The sequence below is a fragment of the Eschrichtius robustus genome, chromosome 20 (genome assembly GCF_028021215.1).
Source record: "Eschrichtius robustus isolate mEscRob2 chromosome 20, mEscRob2.pri, whole genome shotgun sequence".
Classification (NCBI taxonomy): Eukaryota; Metazoa; Chordata; class Mammalia; order Artiodactyla; family Eschrichtiidae; genus Eschrichtius; species Eschrichtius robustus.
Window position 1 is genome coordinate 51,263,827 of NC_090843.1, and position 16,705 is coordinate 51,280,531.

General features: G+C 54.1%; 1 protein-coding gene across 11 annotated transcripts in view; it reads right to left on the reverse strand.

The window, feature by feature from the left end:
* The window catches only part of MYO18A (myosin XVIIIA), a 96,225-nt gene that overhangs the window by 49,026 nt on the left and 30,494 nt on the right, over positions 1-16,705 (reverse strand). For 6 of the 11 annotated variants that reach the window (XM_068531804.1, XM_068531807.1, XM_068531805.1 and 3 more), the window contains exon 3: positions 2,224-2,901. The exons of 4 other annotated variants lie outside the window; for them this stretch is intronic. In XM_068531804.1, coding sequence (XP_068387905.1) covers positions 2,224-2,901 — 678 coding nt within the window. Of the gene's footprint in view, positions 1-2,223; positions 2,902-12,707; positions 12,727-16,705 lie in introns of those variants that run through there. One more of the 11 variants, XM_068531810.1, reaches the window with a different exon arrangement.

The window sequence follows — 16,705 nt, forward strand, 5'->3', positions numbered from 1 at the left end:
CTCCAGCCAGAGGGGTCCCTCCCGCAGGTTCCCTGGAGGAACAGGCCTCACTGTACTCAGACCCTCCACAGTGCCCTTCTCTCATTTCTTCAAGTGGGAAGCCCATGTGAGGGCCCCCAGGCCTCCAGGGAGCCACACTTCCATTGTCAGGTGGGCCTACACACACAGACACACACAGTCTGGCCAGCAGCCCCAGCAAAGGGGAGACCAGGGACTGGGAACCACACGTGAGAGGCGGCATTACAGGAGCTGTGAAGATCCTCTCAAGCCGCTGGTGGGCCTCCTCTGCGGAGGTCAGCTGGACCTCGGGGGCAGCTCCTGCCTAAAGGTCAAACCACTATTAGTCCTGGCCTGGGGAATTGGGGGCACAGCACACCAAGCTTCTAGCTCAGGAAGCCACTGGGACCCCCGTTGGTAAGTGGAATAGGGTCAGGGAGGCAAGCCAGGCACCAATTTGAGTTTCTAAGCTCTCAGATGAGAATAAAAACAGGTTCCCGGGAGTTCTAGGGTTAATTCTTCCCACCACTTTAACCATTCCAGCACCAGGACGGCCCGCTCTCACACCTCACATGCATCCTCTGGCCCCTGCCCTGGGCCCAGGCGACAGGTGGCTGAACTCCAGGTTGGGGCCCATCTCAGCCCCAACTCCACCTGAGTGAGAGGCGGAGGGACAGGGAGCCAGAGGGAAGGCAGCCGGCCCAGGAACGGGCGCATGACGCTCTCTGGCTCCTTGGAGGTTCTTCTTAGGGGCTAGTGGTTCGCCTCACACCAAAACGCCCCTGCCAACTCCTGTGTGCCAGGAGGTCACTCCCCTGATGCAGAGTGGGCCAGGAGGGGTGAGGGAAGCTGCCGCCTGCTCTTTTCTGAGTTCTGCAAAGCCCGGGAAGAATGGAATGGGGAGCAAGGCAAGTCTGAGACCTCAGGAATCCTAGCAGGTAGCAGTCAGAGAGGAGGGCCTCTAGGGCCTGGGAGACAAGACAGGTCTTTAGGTGGTACCCTGCCCCACTTCCCCCTGACTGTCCCGTTTCAGCCAGAAGGAGCACACAAGAGCACAGAGAAGCAGTAGTGAAACTTGACGCATCGCTCCACCCACTCACCCACCCACCCAACTCCTGAGGCCCCAGAAGGGTCCACAAAATGGGAAAGCTTGAAGAGAAATGCCCCCCAACCCAAGGACCAGCCAAGCAGGCATCACCTTCCAAGGGAAAGGGCTGGACAGATCGTCCTTGGCCCTCCCCTGTGCCTCTCAGCCTCCTGTCCCACCCAGAGGGCACTTTGTGGACAGACAGGACCGCAGATACAAAGGGGACCCACTGTTCTCCTTTGCCACCCAGGCCCAGAGCTCCTCAAGAGTCCTGCTGCCAGAGGGACAGCTGGCCAGGCCTGAAGAAGTAGTGATGGCGATGATGGTATCAATAAGCGCTGTTATCAGCATCACTATGGATGCTACCATTTACGGAGCACCCATCACGCCAGCGATTAGGCTCAGGGCATTCATTCCCTGTATCCTTTCTAATCTTCACAGCAACCCTTCAGAGTAGGTATTATCCCTTATTTGCAATTCTAAAATCCAAAAAGCCCTCCAAAACAAAAGATTCTTCTTAACTGTTTTGGTGGCAAAACCTGACTGTTTAATCCCCCGCTGCAGCATGAACATTCATAATTTTCCTGTGGAAATATTAATGTGTTTGGTCACGAGTTGCTGCTCATTATGTACATTGTATGACAGTCTCAAATACAAAAATCACTAATTTCCAAAATACTTCTGGCCCAGGGGCTTCAGAGGAGGGATGGTAGACCTATGTGATCCCCACTCGACAGATGAAGGCTCAGAGATGCTGAGGCCCCACGGGAGTGAGTGGCTGGGGATGGGATGTGAGCACAGGCCACCTGACCCCAGAAATTCTGTCTTTCTACCCTCTCACTGATCTGCTAAGGCTCTGATCCTCGGCTTGGGATCTGGGGCCTCAAGCTGATACCATGTAGCTGGGGGCCAGGCCCCAACTCCCTCACAGGTGTGGAAGAGCAGCAGCATGCAGTTAACAGGTCCCCTGGGTTCTGGCATTCGGTGAAGGAAAGCCATGCAGCCCTGCCATCGGCACGTGGCCCGGGCCCAGCTTCGCAGTCATGCAGGGCTTGTGGAAGAGGCTTGGGAAAGCTGGCTGCCAGTCCTCAGGTGAGGGTGGTAAGGGAGGGTAAGAGGTTAGTGACACACTCAGGTACCTCCTGCTGCACGTCAGGGGCTGGTGACTTGTTCTGTCGCAATCCAGTGAGGTTCGACTTGAGGTTCGGGTCAGCGGAGCCCGGGTCCGCCAGCTCTTCCGGTTGGGCTGGGGAGCCTAGCTTCTCTGAGGAGTCCACTGTCTCCGGGGAGACTGGTTTCCCCAAGGAGCCTGGCTCCTGGCTGGAGGGCTTCTCCCCCTTCCCGGGAGGCTGCCTGCCACGCAGCCTGTGGTCCTTGCCCCTGCCCCGAGACATCAGGCTCTGCAGGCCCACGGAGAGCTCATCCTTGGCGGCCTCCTTCTCTGCTTCGGACTTAGGCCGAGCAGGGGGAGCAGGAGGGGGTGGCAGCTTGGGACCAGGGGCTGTCTTTTCTCCCTTCCTGCCTCGAGCTGGGTGCTCAGGAGATCTGACCGCTCTGCCCAGAGGCTCCTTGGCGCTCCCAGGCTCCTCAACAGGCAGCACCTTGCTCACCACCTTCCTCACTGCATTCGCCACCCTCTTCCGGGACAGGCCCTGGGCCTCCTCGCTGGGGCCTTCCACTGAGGCAGTCCTCGGGCCGTTCATGGTGAGTGTGGATGCAGGGCTCTTGGCTCTCTGGGGGGCCTCTGAGGGTACAGGGCTGGTGGAAGGCTGAGGACTCTTAGATGGGCCACTGCTGCCCTTTGAGCTGCCCTCTAGCTACAGTCACACAAATACAGGGAGACATTAGCATCAGCCCGTGTCCCTGCCCGCCCCACAAAGAGGAAGTAAGAGGTGTGACCTCACATCTAGTCGTGGAACAGACCTTCCATTCATCCAACAAACAACACAAGCTCCAGGAGGCCACCCCAGGAAGCCCTCTTTCCATCTTCCAGATAGAACAACTGCATCGAAGAGTTTGGCTTCTCTCTCCCATAAAGCACAGCAGGTCACCTGCCGTCTATCTCCAGGCTTAGCAAGGAGCTGTGAGAGGCCAGCACAGGGTGCCCAGAGGCCCATGAGTTACCCCAGAGTTACTGGCTTATGTCAGGACAGCAACTAAGCCTGGATCCCAGGAAGCCCGCTCCCTCACAGCCCAAACATGGCAGAGACGGAGCATGGCGAGGTCAAACACCAATTCCCACCATCAATCCTGGGCCTAACTCTGAGGCTTCCTGCCTTTGTGGTCCCTGGTCCTTCTATCACCCAACTTCCTCTGTAGTCAGACCCAGAGCCTGCCCATCCCAATGAAAACCGTAGTTAGGAAGTAATTCTTGGCCTGCAGACATGCCAAGCCTCCTCCCTCCCCACTCCTCTGGGTTGAGGCCACTGTCTACCCCTCACCCACACTCTCCAGAGCTGCAGAAACCCAGTGCTGGCCCAGGAAGCTTCACCTCAGCCTGCTTTCTGCCAGTCTCCCTGCAGTTTGCCTTGTGCAAACCTCTCAAGGGCTGGAGGCCTCCTAGCTCCCAGAGTGTGCACGTGGAATGACAGGAGGAAGAGGTGGCAGCTGCAGCACTCAAAGGGTTAAGCACTCAAGCGACCACAGCTCCACTCTGTCTAGGCTCAGCCAGCCTCTAGGCACCCAGGAGTCCACTGAAGATGCTGGCACACTCTGCCTGGTGGGGACTGTCTGCGGTCCCGAGGGACCGCCACTGGGCAGGCCAGGCTGGCTAATGGCAGGGCAGTTTCCTGCAAAGCCAAGCCACATCGCCTGGGAGAGCCAGGTCAACTTAGGGGCTCCTTGCTGGTCAGGCAGTGCCCTGCCACTAATGAGCTGTGCTTGAGTCCTCGTTCCCCAAACAGTGACCTTGGTTCTAGGGTGTACCTGGCTGCCATCTCTATTGAAATGCAGGAGGGCGCTCACAGAGTGGACAGACCTCTGGCTGCCGTGTGGACAGAGACCCACGTCCTGAGCAGAGCTGAGCCAAACGACCTCAGCCCAGGCCTCAGGTACAGGGTGGCCCTGCTGCAGGGGTGGGAAAGGGAGGCCTTGAAGGGGCCTCTTCCTCAACCTCTTGGGCCAAGAGTGTTCAGTGGCATGTCAGGGCCCTGCAGAGCTGCCGTGGCTCCAGCTGCTGGGCCTCACTCCCTGCCCCCCACTTCTGGCTTTCCTCCCATGCCTTCTAACTGAAGCTCATGATGACGATGACAATGACAATGATGATGATGATAGCAACTGTTAATACTTAAACGGAGCTTATTATGTGCCAGGCAGTCTTCTAAGCACTTTACACATAATTTCCCCCCCAAATCTGGCATTCTCCAAGGCCCCTCCCTCGCAAATCTCAAACATATGCCCTTGAAATCACCCTGACCTTACAGCACTGCTTACAGATCAGGTGGAAGCCATAACACCTGGCTAATCAAATCTCTACTCAAGAAAGGGGTGTGTGTGGGGGGCAGGGGGCAGGCACCATGTGGGGTAATGAAGTACAGATCTGTTTTGTGATCCAGCTCTGTTCCCGAGCCCTGGGCACTCCTGCCCCCTAGATCAACAGCAGCCCTCTCCTAACTACACGTCTCTGGACCTGGCTATTCTAGAACCATGTCCCCTCTCTTGCCTTAAAAGTGTCCAACTTTATTCAGGGTCTCTATCCCAAGGCAGAATGACTTGGTGGGGGGTAGTGGCACTGCACGGCTGGAGCCTGCCTCTAGGTCACCCGCACTGAGCAGCTGACAGGGTCTTGGGAAGAGACAGCAGCAGCTGCGGTGAAATCCCTCCCCGCCCTTGGCTTGTGCCACCCAGAGCAGGACGAAGAGGCCCAACAGCTGAGCTCTCATTTGCCTGCCTAAGCCTCTCCAGCCCCAAAGAGTTCAGGAAACCAGAACTATAGGTAGGAACTAAAGAGGGGGCTTAGGGAGAGGTCCCCAACATGCCTTGGCATTGTCGTCTCCTTCACACACACCAGGTTGGCATCACACATGCTGCACTTCCTGTCACTTTACTGGAATTCCCTCTAGCCACCCCACACGGGAAGGGGCACCCTGCCGTGCCTGCCTGCTACGTGGAACTGCCTCCCAGACTAGGCCTGGGCTTGTGGACACAACCCACCTGGACACACAACTCTCTCTCTCTCTCTCTCTCTCTCTCTCTCTCTCACACACACACACACACACACACACACACACACACACACACACACACACACACACGGGTCTAGGAGAAGCACTTACAGCCCCTCCCTCCTTGGCAGGAGGACCAGGCTTCAGCAGAGTTTTGTCCTCCTCTTTAACCTGAGGGAGCAGACAAAGAAGTCACTTTGCAGGTCAGAGGTCAGGGTGGGGAGACCCAGCACTAAAAGCACAGAAGGAAAACATCCAAGCAGTCGCTCTCTCTGAGAGGCAGAGCTCCTGAGTGCTTAGGAGTCCTGGGGCTATGGACTTGGGCAACAGATATCCTATCCTGGCGTCAAAATTGTCCAGTGACAACTTCAAGAATGAAGTCTCTGGGGGTGGTTAAAGCCAAGTACCCTTTGCCCTCAGTGACCAGCCACGTGACCCACCTAGGCTGCCTAAAGAGGTCCACCCATGAGAGCGACATCATGGCCTTGGTTACAGGGTGGAGAGAAAGATCCAGCTAATTCAACTCGGGCTAAACTACAAGAGCCATTCGCAGCTCAGACAGGAAGTGGTCTGAACAAGAGCCTCCCTGACCTAGGGACTGAGGAGGAGGGAATGACCCCAGCGTGGGGGGCCGGCTGGGCCAGCAGAGCTCAGTGTGGGGTAATAGGTGGCCCCTATCAGGATGGCTCAGGCTTGCTTCTAGGTCCGTATGATTTCCCCCAGCACAGAGCCTGCGTGCCTTCCCAACCAGACCGCTGAGCTCTGGCTGGAGGCAGGAAGTCGGGCAGAGGCGGGGATTCAGGAGGCCAGATATCTTCCCAACCTCAGACCCACAAAACTCTGCCAACCATGCAGCTGAGGGAGGCAACCCCAAGGTTCGGGGTGGGGCGTGGAGGAAGGAAAGATGCCTGGGCTCTGGGGTGTGTGCCCAGCCCAGGAGCTGGTTGGCCCAAGTCAGAAGGTAGGAGTAGAGTCAGGGGCAAAGGGCAGAGACCGTAATATATCTGGAAAAAGGACAGACAATATGGCCACTCTGATGGTTCTTTCAGCTCAGAGCCTGGCTCAGAACAGACCCAGAGGACCAGGCCTCAAGTCTGGGAGAGCCTTCTCCCCTCCCTCTCACCAGCATCTCTTCCTCCAAAAGCTCAGGCAGTCCTCATGGATTTCATTTCTCTTCTTTCCCCAGTCACTTAGGACTGTAGGAAAAAGACAGGTCTGCCACCAGCCCTACCCCATCCTCAGCATGACTCTTTCCCAGCACATGGGGCAGGAGCATGGGAAGGCGTCCTTGATTCCTAATGGAAAAGATCCTTAGAAACTCATCCAAAATCATTTTAATTATCCACCTGGGGGGACTCTCCATTTGCAACCAGGGTCCATGGCGGATTTTGAGCTCTAATTAGCAGTGCCTGGGGCACTGACCAGCATGATGGCTGCTGCAGTTTTAAAGCTAATAGCCCATAGAGCTTTTTACAATGGGCTCAAGCTTCAATGTTAGTACACAGTGCCACGGACAGAGGGAAAATGGTGATTATTCATCAGAGTGGACTCCATGACTTTAGAAATTAGTATTGGAGCAGAGAAAAGGAAGGGAGGGGCTGATGGAGAGGTAAGGAAGAGGAGTGGGAGAGTCTAGGTCTGCATCTGCTGCCCCTACAAATGCCCATCACTGCCCACTCCCCCTGCCCCATCACACCGTGCATTAGCTCCCAGACATACAGGTTAGAGGGACAGCAAGTGTTCACACCCAGACACGCTCATTACTGCACGCAGTGCTGTTAGCTCGGGCTCAGGGATGGCCCAGATTCCAAGTCCACTCCGTGTCCTTCAGCAGCTCCAAATCTGTCCTCCTTCCAGTGGCTCAAGCTTGGGACCTCAAGGGTCTTTCCCCAGTAGTGAGGCATTGAGGGAAACAGCGGCTGCCCCCTAAAATGTCTGGGACACTAGACCTAGCTCTGAGCTCAGCTCTGGATTTAGCCTGAGGCTGACTCACTGCCCCTCCCCCACCGAAGGCTTCTGTCTGTTGTAGGTCATTGCCCAGCTGGGGACTGTACACAGCACAAAGGCACGCCCAGGTCTGCAGCCTGAATCACCCTCTGGCCCCAGGTGGCCAACTGGCCTGGTTCCCCTCTCTTGGCTCCTCTCCCCCTACCCATCACAGCCCCCAGACTCGGGGAGACCCAGTTCTGAGGCCTCAGAGCCAAAGCCATTCCCAGCAGCCCCTGCATAGCAGCTCACATTCCCAGGGGTGAGTCAGAGCAGCAGCAGTGGGAAGGGTGTGAAGGGTTAACTTGGAGGGGCACCAGTGGGACAAAAGGCAGCTCAGCTCACCAGAGGTGGAGCTCAGGGGAGGAATGTGACTCAGCACAGGAGCCCATCCAGACAGAAGAGTGAGTTCATGGACCCCCCTGGTCATTCTCCTCGGCCCCCAAGTACACACACATGCCCCAACCCGTCTCTAGCTTCCAAAGCTCCCGTTCCCACAAGCCAGTCTCCTGCCTGCACACACCATGCCAAGCACATAAGAAAAGCATAAAGAGTTTTGAAATACAACTTTCCTTTTGCTCCCAGAAGGCGAACCTTGATGAAAAGGCCATGGTGCCGAAAGTAGCCTGCACTCTGGGCCAGAGAAGAAATGGGGGGCAGGGTCTCTCAGGGACTTGGAGTCTTCCTAAAGGCCAGGACCTGCCGGGACAAAGACTGTGGGCCACAGGGGAAAGGAGGGATGAAGTGGAGGGGGAAGGATTTCCAAAGCTCAAAAGGTCAGAGAAGCAGTAAGGAATAAAATACTAGAGAAAAGAGAAGGCAAGGTAGGGTACAGAACATCGACACAGCCCTTGGAAGCTGTGTGCCCTTGAATAAGCCACTTCACCTCTCTGGGCCTCTCTGTGGAATTAGGGGATGGACTAGTCCAGGAAATGGCTAAAGTCCTTTCCAGGTCTGGCACCCTAGGAGGCTGGGTGGGGAGAGGCATGCAAGCCCTTAATTCAGTGAACCAAAGCTGTGGGCCTGGGAGCCAGGAGGGGATTAAGGAAGCTGCTCTAGGACTCCTGTGGCTTTGCCTTTTACCTGCAACTCACCAGCACCTGCCAGGGGCAAGAGGCCTGGAGAACTGCACAGCTGCCCCGTCTGGCGGTTAGAAACTAGAGCGGGTCCTCTTGAAATTCAACAGGCAGAATTGGCCTCAGCTCAGGGAAAGGTTTCATCTCAAGAATCCGTTCAAGTCAGTGGAGTTAAAAAACTGGTTCATTCTTATTCTTACTTATCCTGAATTAATAGCGAAAAAACAGAGAATGTTTGTTTTCAGTGAATTACTTTAAATTTGCTTTGTTGATGTTTCTATCCTATTATCCAGTTCATGCTAGACTTTAAGTTTGTTTGTTTGTTTAATTAACTCATTCTTTCTTTGATGTCCTGCTCCAGTTCTCCTGTGTGTACAGAGAGGAGCCCATCAGCCTCAGGCTATAAGGACACCAGGTCATTTACACCTGGGCCTGTTCCTCTGCATCAGCTGTTCCTGATGAGCATTTCTCTGAACGCAAATGTGGGTTTTTCCCTGGAGGAAATTCTCTCTGTGGCTTCTGTGCAAAATTGCCTGGATCTTTCTCCTCTCTTCCTTATCACTAGATTTTAACTAAGATTTGCTTAGGATCAGGAATAACCTATCTTTATCCAATACAGAACAGGTAAGGAACACAGTCCCAAAGATGGTGGCCATATCTCTGGTACAGTCACCTCCAGAGCTGAGAACTTATGGTTCTGTGGAGCAAGGGTGCTTGGGAGCCAAAGCCTCTCTTCCCTGACCTGTTCCATCTCTGGAGAGTTCAGACATTTCCAGCAACATTAATTACTGAGTATGGAACACCTACAATGAGATGGGCCCCATAAAAATATTTAACACATATTTTCATATGAAAATCTTATGACAGCCTCATGACATGAGAATTATTATTATTTCCACTTTACTGATGAGGAGAAAGACTCAGAAAGAGATTAAGTCACAAAGCTGGTAAGTGATGGAGCTGGGATTTGAACCCAAGTGGCTCTGACTGCAAGCCTGTGCTGCTCCCTCGGAGGCCCACCTTTTCTGCTATGTTAGGCAGGGTCAGAGGGGCTGAGTCATCCTTAGTAGCCAACTCTGGTTAAGATCTGCGTCAGCGTTGAGGTTCAGGAGGTCTGGGTCCAACCACAGCATGGATTGATAGTGTGGAGCTTACTAGCATTCAACGTGCCCAAACTGAGTTTCTGGACTTGCAAAGGGACCACGACCCTGCCATTCTCTGAGGCTCTGACCACCTCCTCCCTCTCTGGCACTTGTGGCCTCTTCTCTTCGGGGAAGGGAAGAGAAACCAATGCTCACCAAACACTGTGGTATCTGGCACAGTGGTAGGCGCTTTACGCTGTCTCCTCCTCCAATCCTCACAAAAACCCACTTTCTAGGTAAGAAAACCGAGAAGGCGAGTACCTTGCTGAGGGCCCCCCAGCTGGTAAGTGGCAGCAGTGGGATTCACACCCAGGATGGATCTTGGGGGGCTGTTTGTGTGTCTACAACACTCCCCGGACTGTGATTTCCTCACAGGCAGGACTCTGTTTTACTCATCATACTGTGGGCACTAAATAAATGTTTGCTGCCTCACGGTCCTGCAATGGGGGTTCTCTGTACAAACCTCTTATTCCCATCTGGTCTCTTCTGTCAGCTGTAAACTATGGAGAATAAGACTTGTCGATCCTGATTCCCAGGGACATGGGGAAAACAAGGGAGGTATAATCTCTAAATTTAGCAACAATAAGTAGATAGTAAACCCAATTGCCATGGGGATGAAGGGAGGGCAGGACACTCTGAAATTGCTTAGTAGCTCTTCCTGGAGCCAACAATAGCCATGAAATGCATCATCCTCTGGCCTGGCTGTCCCATCTTCAGGAATGTATAAGCAACGAGCTGACTTAAAGAAAGGAAGAGAAAGAAAACCTCCACAGATCAATACAAAAATGCACTGTCTATAATAGCCCTAAATTGGAAATAATTAACTCCCTAGAGTTAGGGAGGGGTTAGGTAAACTATGTTACTTCAGTACAATACACTGTTGTGTTGCCATTTAAACTAACAAATATGTGGACAATGTAACCATATGGAAAACTCCTCCTAAAAGAACATCATTCAAAAAAAACTAGCACCTAAATAGAAAGCAAACAGTGATCGTAACAATGTTGTAAATTGTGCAAACTAGACACAATAGAGACATTTGGTATTGATTTTGTTATGTATTTGTTACTTAGTATTTATTTCTATTATAAAGATGGCTAAACAGTCAATAGAAAAGAAAAAGCAGAGGAGATAATAGCTAAAAGCATTTGTTCTCAAAGAGGAGAAATCCAAGAAATGTGCTGAGGGACCCATCTACCCTCAGCCCCAAAGGCTTCCAAGGCTCAGGGGGCTGGGTCAGGCTGGGTTTTACCCTCTGCATCATGAGCAGGGACCATCCACCCTTCACTTATCATCCTCTGTGCCCCTCACAGGAGGGTACAGGTGCACAAATGCCCCCAGGGGGATCGTTCCACCCACCAGGCACCCCTCAGGCATGGAGTGCTCAGCCTGGACAAATGTGTCGCGGACATCCATGCCAGATGTCCACCCACTGCAAGCCCCCGAGGGCAGTGGACACCCTGAGAAAGACTGCCTAGGGGAAGAGAAGATCCTGCTGCCTGTGGCCAAGGGAACGTGGCAGCTCTTCTCTCTACCAACTCGCACACACGCTCCGGGCTTCTCATGGCATCCTCCTCTCTCTCCTTTCCCATTCGAACACAGAGGGGAGCTCCCACTTGACCCTCTCCCTGCCAGTCCTAGCCTAGTACCGACTAATCTAAGGATATGGAGGAGGATGAAGGTGCAGGGAAGAAATAACAGTAAGAACAGTTAGCCTTTCTTGAGCATGTACTAAGTGCCAGGTACCGTGCTGAACGCTTTACATGCATTATCTCCTTTAATCCTCACAACATCCCTCTGAAGTAGATACTAGTATGATTCCTACTTTACAAATAAGCAAAAGGAGGCTTAGAAATGACCTGCCCAAGGTCTCATAGTAGCGAGTGGCTGATTGGGACTTATGCCCAGGTCTGTCCTCCAGCAAGAACCTCAGAGGCTCATGTTAGGGGATGGAAGGAAGCCCTGCCCCCACCTCCCTTGGTTCACCTGTGCCATTGTCCTTCCATGACATCACCTGCCAGAGCAACAGTTTGGGTAGAAAGCTGGGGTTTCCAGAGATGGCCTACCCCTCCACCCACCCATGACTGGAATAAGCTTTATACAGAGACGCTTGGGAGGAATGGGGGGCTCTGCAGGGACTGGCCTAAAGGCCATGCTGCCAGAGGAGAAAGGGGAGAAGAGCTTGGCAGGGACACCCTGGCCTCTTTGGTCCAGCCTCCAGCGAGAGCCCTCCCCCCACCCAGGGCGGAACAGAAAGTAGCCAAGCGCGCGGCCACTGTCGGCCAGGCCAGCCTGGAGGAAGCAGGTGCGCTGGGATGGCTTCCGGCTGCCACTGCAGTTGCAGAGGCCCGGGCTTCCTCCTCCAACGGCCAGACCTGCTGGAGGCCCCCCCTTCTCTGGGGATACTCACTGCCCCTCTGCAGGGCACTTTGCCAACTGCCTGGCCATCGGCGTGCATGGCCCCAAGTCTGTGACCTGATGCCGGGACCTGGAGGCCCAAGGTGGGGTGAGTTATAAGCTCTACCAGGAAGCACCCACTCTCAGGGTGAGAAGTCTCTCGAGCCCCACCCCCAGTCTGCCCACACATGTCGGCGCTGGTGCCAGTTTTGTGGCTGGAGCGGGGCAGTCCTTGGGCACAGGGAGATACAAATGCTCCTAGGCACATCTCAGGCTCCTGATACACCTCCGCACCAGGCCAGCCCATACTCTCTGCCAACTGCTGACACAACTGAAAACCTTACCCTTGGTGGCCGGGAGGGGCGGCGTGGGGGAACGGAACAGACTGGGAGGCCGCTGTGTCTCTCCTCACTTGCTTTTTTAAGGAACTTACTCCCCAAGATGCCATCTGTGGCCCTTCCGAGTGTCCGATCCACAGAAATGGAGGAGCCCACGCTGAGTCCACTCTCGGGGACAATGAAAGGCGGATCCCTGACAACTCCAAAAGCCACCCCTCTTAAGCCCCTCTCTCTTGTCCACCAGGGGGAAGAGGGGGTGGAGGGCCATGCTGGCAACGCAAAGAAGGGACAAGACCTCCAAAGTCATGAGTCAGGCCCAGGAAGCCCTGCCCCTCGCCTCTGAGAGGTAGAGGCTGCGGGGATGGATAATTCTCTCCCCACCAAGGCAGCCTCACGCCTCCCTCCCCACCTACTTCAGCCACCTCGAGGGAAATAACAAAAAGTCCCCTCCTTTCCTAAATGAGGAAACAGCATGAGGAGCCTGGGACATTTCCGGGGTGGGGGGTCAGAGGGACACTCACCCGCATAGCCTGGCCTGCAGCAGGCCAGAGCAAGGAGTCTCCTCTCCGATGCTGCTCTGTTAGCAGCTCAAAATAGCACTGGCAGCAGCCCCGCCCCTGTTCCCCTCCCTCTCTCCAGGCCCCTCCCGTCCAGAGCTGCCCAACCCTGGCCAGAGCCAGTGGGAGAGAGTGAGAGAGTGAGTGGCCTGGAGGACTGCGGGTACCAGGTATGCCGGGAGGAGAGGGTGATACAGCACGCGTGGAAGAGGAGAAGGAGGCTCCTGGAGTGAGGACGTGGGGTGGGGGGCAGGCAGTGTTGGAGGGTTAGGGGCAAGGGACGGGGAGGGTGAGACTTTCCGACTGACACACACCCAGGCTCCCGACAGCTGAGCTGATATGGCCCCTAAAAATAGCAGAGGAATTTGAGACCTGCAGCCCCCCAGCCCCACAGGCCAGGGTCAAGACAGGCACATGCGCGTTCACGTGTACACACACACACACACCAGCACGCATGAACACTCGATCACAGCACAGTGTTCCTGAGAACACACAAATCATAGGCTCACCCCAGCCATCTAATTACTGCGGCAGAGGCCAAGACAACCACTAACGTCACATCCAATACAACACACAGGGCCCACTGCCCACTGTGCGCAAACACAGCCATCCTGTAAAGTCCAGCAGGAGCAGAGACCCACACGATCAGTCTGAGGCCCACTGTGGCCGCCTCCCTGTAATAAATACACCGGGGACGTGCATAGGATCAATTCACGCTCTGCGTAGACATCCCTCTCCCACACACAGCCAGTGACTGCGAAGGCACAGAGGAGGGTGGGGTAGGTGGGGTAGGTGGGGCGTGGTGGGTGGGCCTCGGCCCTGCAGAGAGGAAATCTTGGGTGTCTGGCGGATGAGCGAGGGCTGCCAGTGAGAGGCCAGAGTTCCTCACGAAGAGAAACCTGGCCTGGCTCTTCAGTTAGCACCACAGGGTGCCCAGACCAGGGCTGGGGACACCATTGAGGCTGAAATGGGAGCTGGGCGCAGGTGGGAAGGAGCCAAAAGACAGGTCTTTTGAAGCTGTCTCAGAAGCTGTCAGCTCTGCAGCAAAAAAGGAAACAGTCGTTGCCTCCCTCTTCCTCTCCAGAAAGAAAAAGGGCGGGGGAGGGGGAGGGGGAGGGGAGGGTGGGGGTGCTGAGAAGCCAGAGCAGAGCTGTCTCCTAACCAGTGCCCAACAGGGTGTCTGGAGACCCCAGGCCTGTCACCCTGGCCGGTCCTGTGAGCCCAGTGGGTCCTGTAAACAGTATTACTTTCTCTGAGAAGAGGTTGCTAAGCACTGCCCAAGAGGACCAAAGCCCAGCTCCGGCTCCTACCTGCCACTCGCTGTACAAGCCGTTAGGACGCTGGGCTCGTGATTCTGCTTTCTAGGGAGTGGTGTGTCTTCCCGGGGAGATGGTCTGGCCCTTCGGGGGCACGTGCCATGTCACAGGTCTTCGTACCTCCAGTGCTTTCTTGACACAGTGGTGCCACTTGCCTCAGTGGCACACTGAAATCCCCAGTGGGACTTTAAAAATACTGATGCCTGGATCCCACCTCTTCCCCCTAGTTTCTGATTTAATTGGTCTGGGAGGGCGGCTCGGGCACTGGGAATTTTAAAAGCTCCCCCCGTGATTCTTACATACAGCCACAGCCGAGAGCTGCTGGACTGGAAGGTCAACATAAGGCCTAGTGCAGAGGTGCCCATTTGTTATATCAATGAGAGAGTCAGTGAATGAAGGAATGAATGACTTAGCTGTGTGACCATGGGCAGGTGACTTAGATTGCCCTCATCTGCAAAATGAGGATTATGCTGCACTGACTCTCTTAGCATGAAATTGGTGAAGTCTCAGTCAGTGAAAGGGCTTTGGTTTTCAAAATGTGGGCTCCAGACCAGCAGGACCAGCATCACCTAGGAACTTGTTAGAAATATAAATTCTAGGGCCCCACCCCAGACCTACTGAATCAGAAACCCAGCATTTATGTTTTTACCAGCCCTCTCTGGGTGATTCTGAGAACCACTGCTTTAAAGGAATTATTCACACTGTACTGTGGTTAAGTTAGTGAGGCCTCCAGAGCCAGACTGCCTGTTTCAATAGTGGCTCTTCCATGCAGTAAACTACACGACTTAACTCTGTGCTTCCATTTCTTCACCTATAAAATGGGGGAAATAATAGTGCCTACTACATAGGGTTATTGCAGGGATTAAATGAATTAGTACTTGCAAAGCCCTAAGAACAGGGTCCAGCCCATATGTTTTCAATAAGTTTTAACAATTATTATCTATCTGTGATCATTGGGGTGGGGGAGAGGCACCACAAGCAAAATTTTCAGGTGACTGAAGCCTACCCCCTTTAAGGGACAAAATACTTTCTATTTTAAGTAGGTTTCTGAATTCTATTACTATTTCCAATCATAAAAATAACAAACATTTTATAGACTCTCTAACTTTCTTTGGTAAAATACTCTGAACTCATCTCTAACATCTTAAACTCTGAGCTCCTGACTTACAGCCTGGCTTCTGCCCCACCAACACCCCAAACCACTCTCCAAGGGCACCAGCCCCGTCTCGGCACCGCAGTCAACCTGAAGCCTCGGGCTACCCCCATGTTAGGAAGGCCAGACGCCCTTTGTGTCTGTGTATCTGCGGTTTAGTTCTTTTGTCCCCTACCCCTGCCAGACCATCGGCTGTCACTCTGCCTGTCAGCATGCTTGTCTTGAGCAGTCTCACCTCCTTCTAATATGCTGTTTCTGCCAAAGGCTGTAAAGCCAGATAACCAAGCCTGATAGAAGAGTCCAGAGCAGAACAAATGGGATGTCAGCGAACACACAGCCTCCCCTGTGAGTGAAAGGCCTGGGTTTTCACACGCAGACTCAGTGTTCTCTACGTTGGCTGCTTGAGGGCCTTTGAGGCTCACCTGCCATTCGGCAGTGCCCTGGAAGATGACTTCTGGGTGACCGAGTGTCACTTCATCTGCACAGTCTTGTCTGACTTACTAGTAGTAACCGTGGGCCCGTCTGTTCCGAGTTTCTACTCAGACGACTAGATCCTGTCCATTCTGTCTCTGAGATGCTTGGTGTTACTGACGGAGACCATCTCAGGGCAGTTTCACTTCCCTTAGTGAAAAGGGAAACCTCTTCATTCAGAGGGGGAAACTGGGGCCCTGGCAACCCACTCAGCTTCACACATAATCACCATTAGTCCCTCTGCTGCTCAAAGCTCAGTGCTGTCTCAGGACCTGGTCCTTAAGCCTGCCCTATGGCTCTGGGGGCCACGCGGTCACTCCCACCGCCAGCTGGACCACCTCCAGGCACCTCAGCCTCCCTCTAAGGACAGCCACAATCTGGGCCCTCCTCAGCGCTTCACCCTCAACTTCCTCTCACCCTCGCCCTCTCCCCAGCACTCCAGGCTCTCACTCTCTCAGGTAGATCTTCCCACGGCTCCCTGCCCTCATCTCCCACAGAGCCTTTACTTATGAAAGCCTCTCCACCAGCCCCTCCACCTTCCCCATTTCTCAAAGTCCATCTTGAGTTCCACCTCCTTCATGAAGCCTTTCCCAAAACCCAAGACCTGCGCGGTAACAGAGTGCAAAGTCTGAATCCCAGCTCGGCCTCTTTCTTGCAGTCTGACCTAAGGGAAAGTTACTCGATTTTTTAGACTTTCCACTTTTTGCCTTATAATAGTACACTTACCTTATGGGGTTGTTGTGAGAATTAAAAAAAAAAAAAATAGTGGGACTTCCCTGGTGGCACAGTGGTTAAGAATCCACCTGCCAATGCAGGGGACACGGGTTTGAGCCCTGGTCCAGGAAGATCCCACATGCCACGGAGCAACTAAGCCCGTGTGCCACAACTACTGAGCCTGCACTCTAGAGCCTGAGAGCCACAACTACTGAGCCTGGGTGCCTAAAGCCTGTGCTCGGCGGCAAGAGAAGACACTGCAAAGAGAAGCCCGCGCACCGCCACGAAGAGTAGCCCCCACTCGCCGC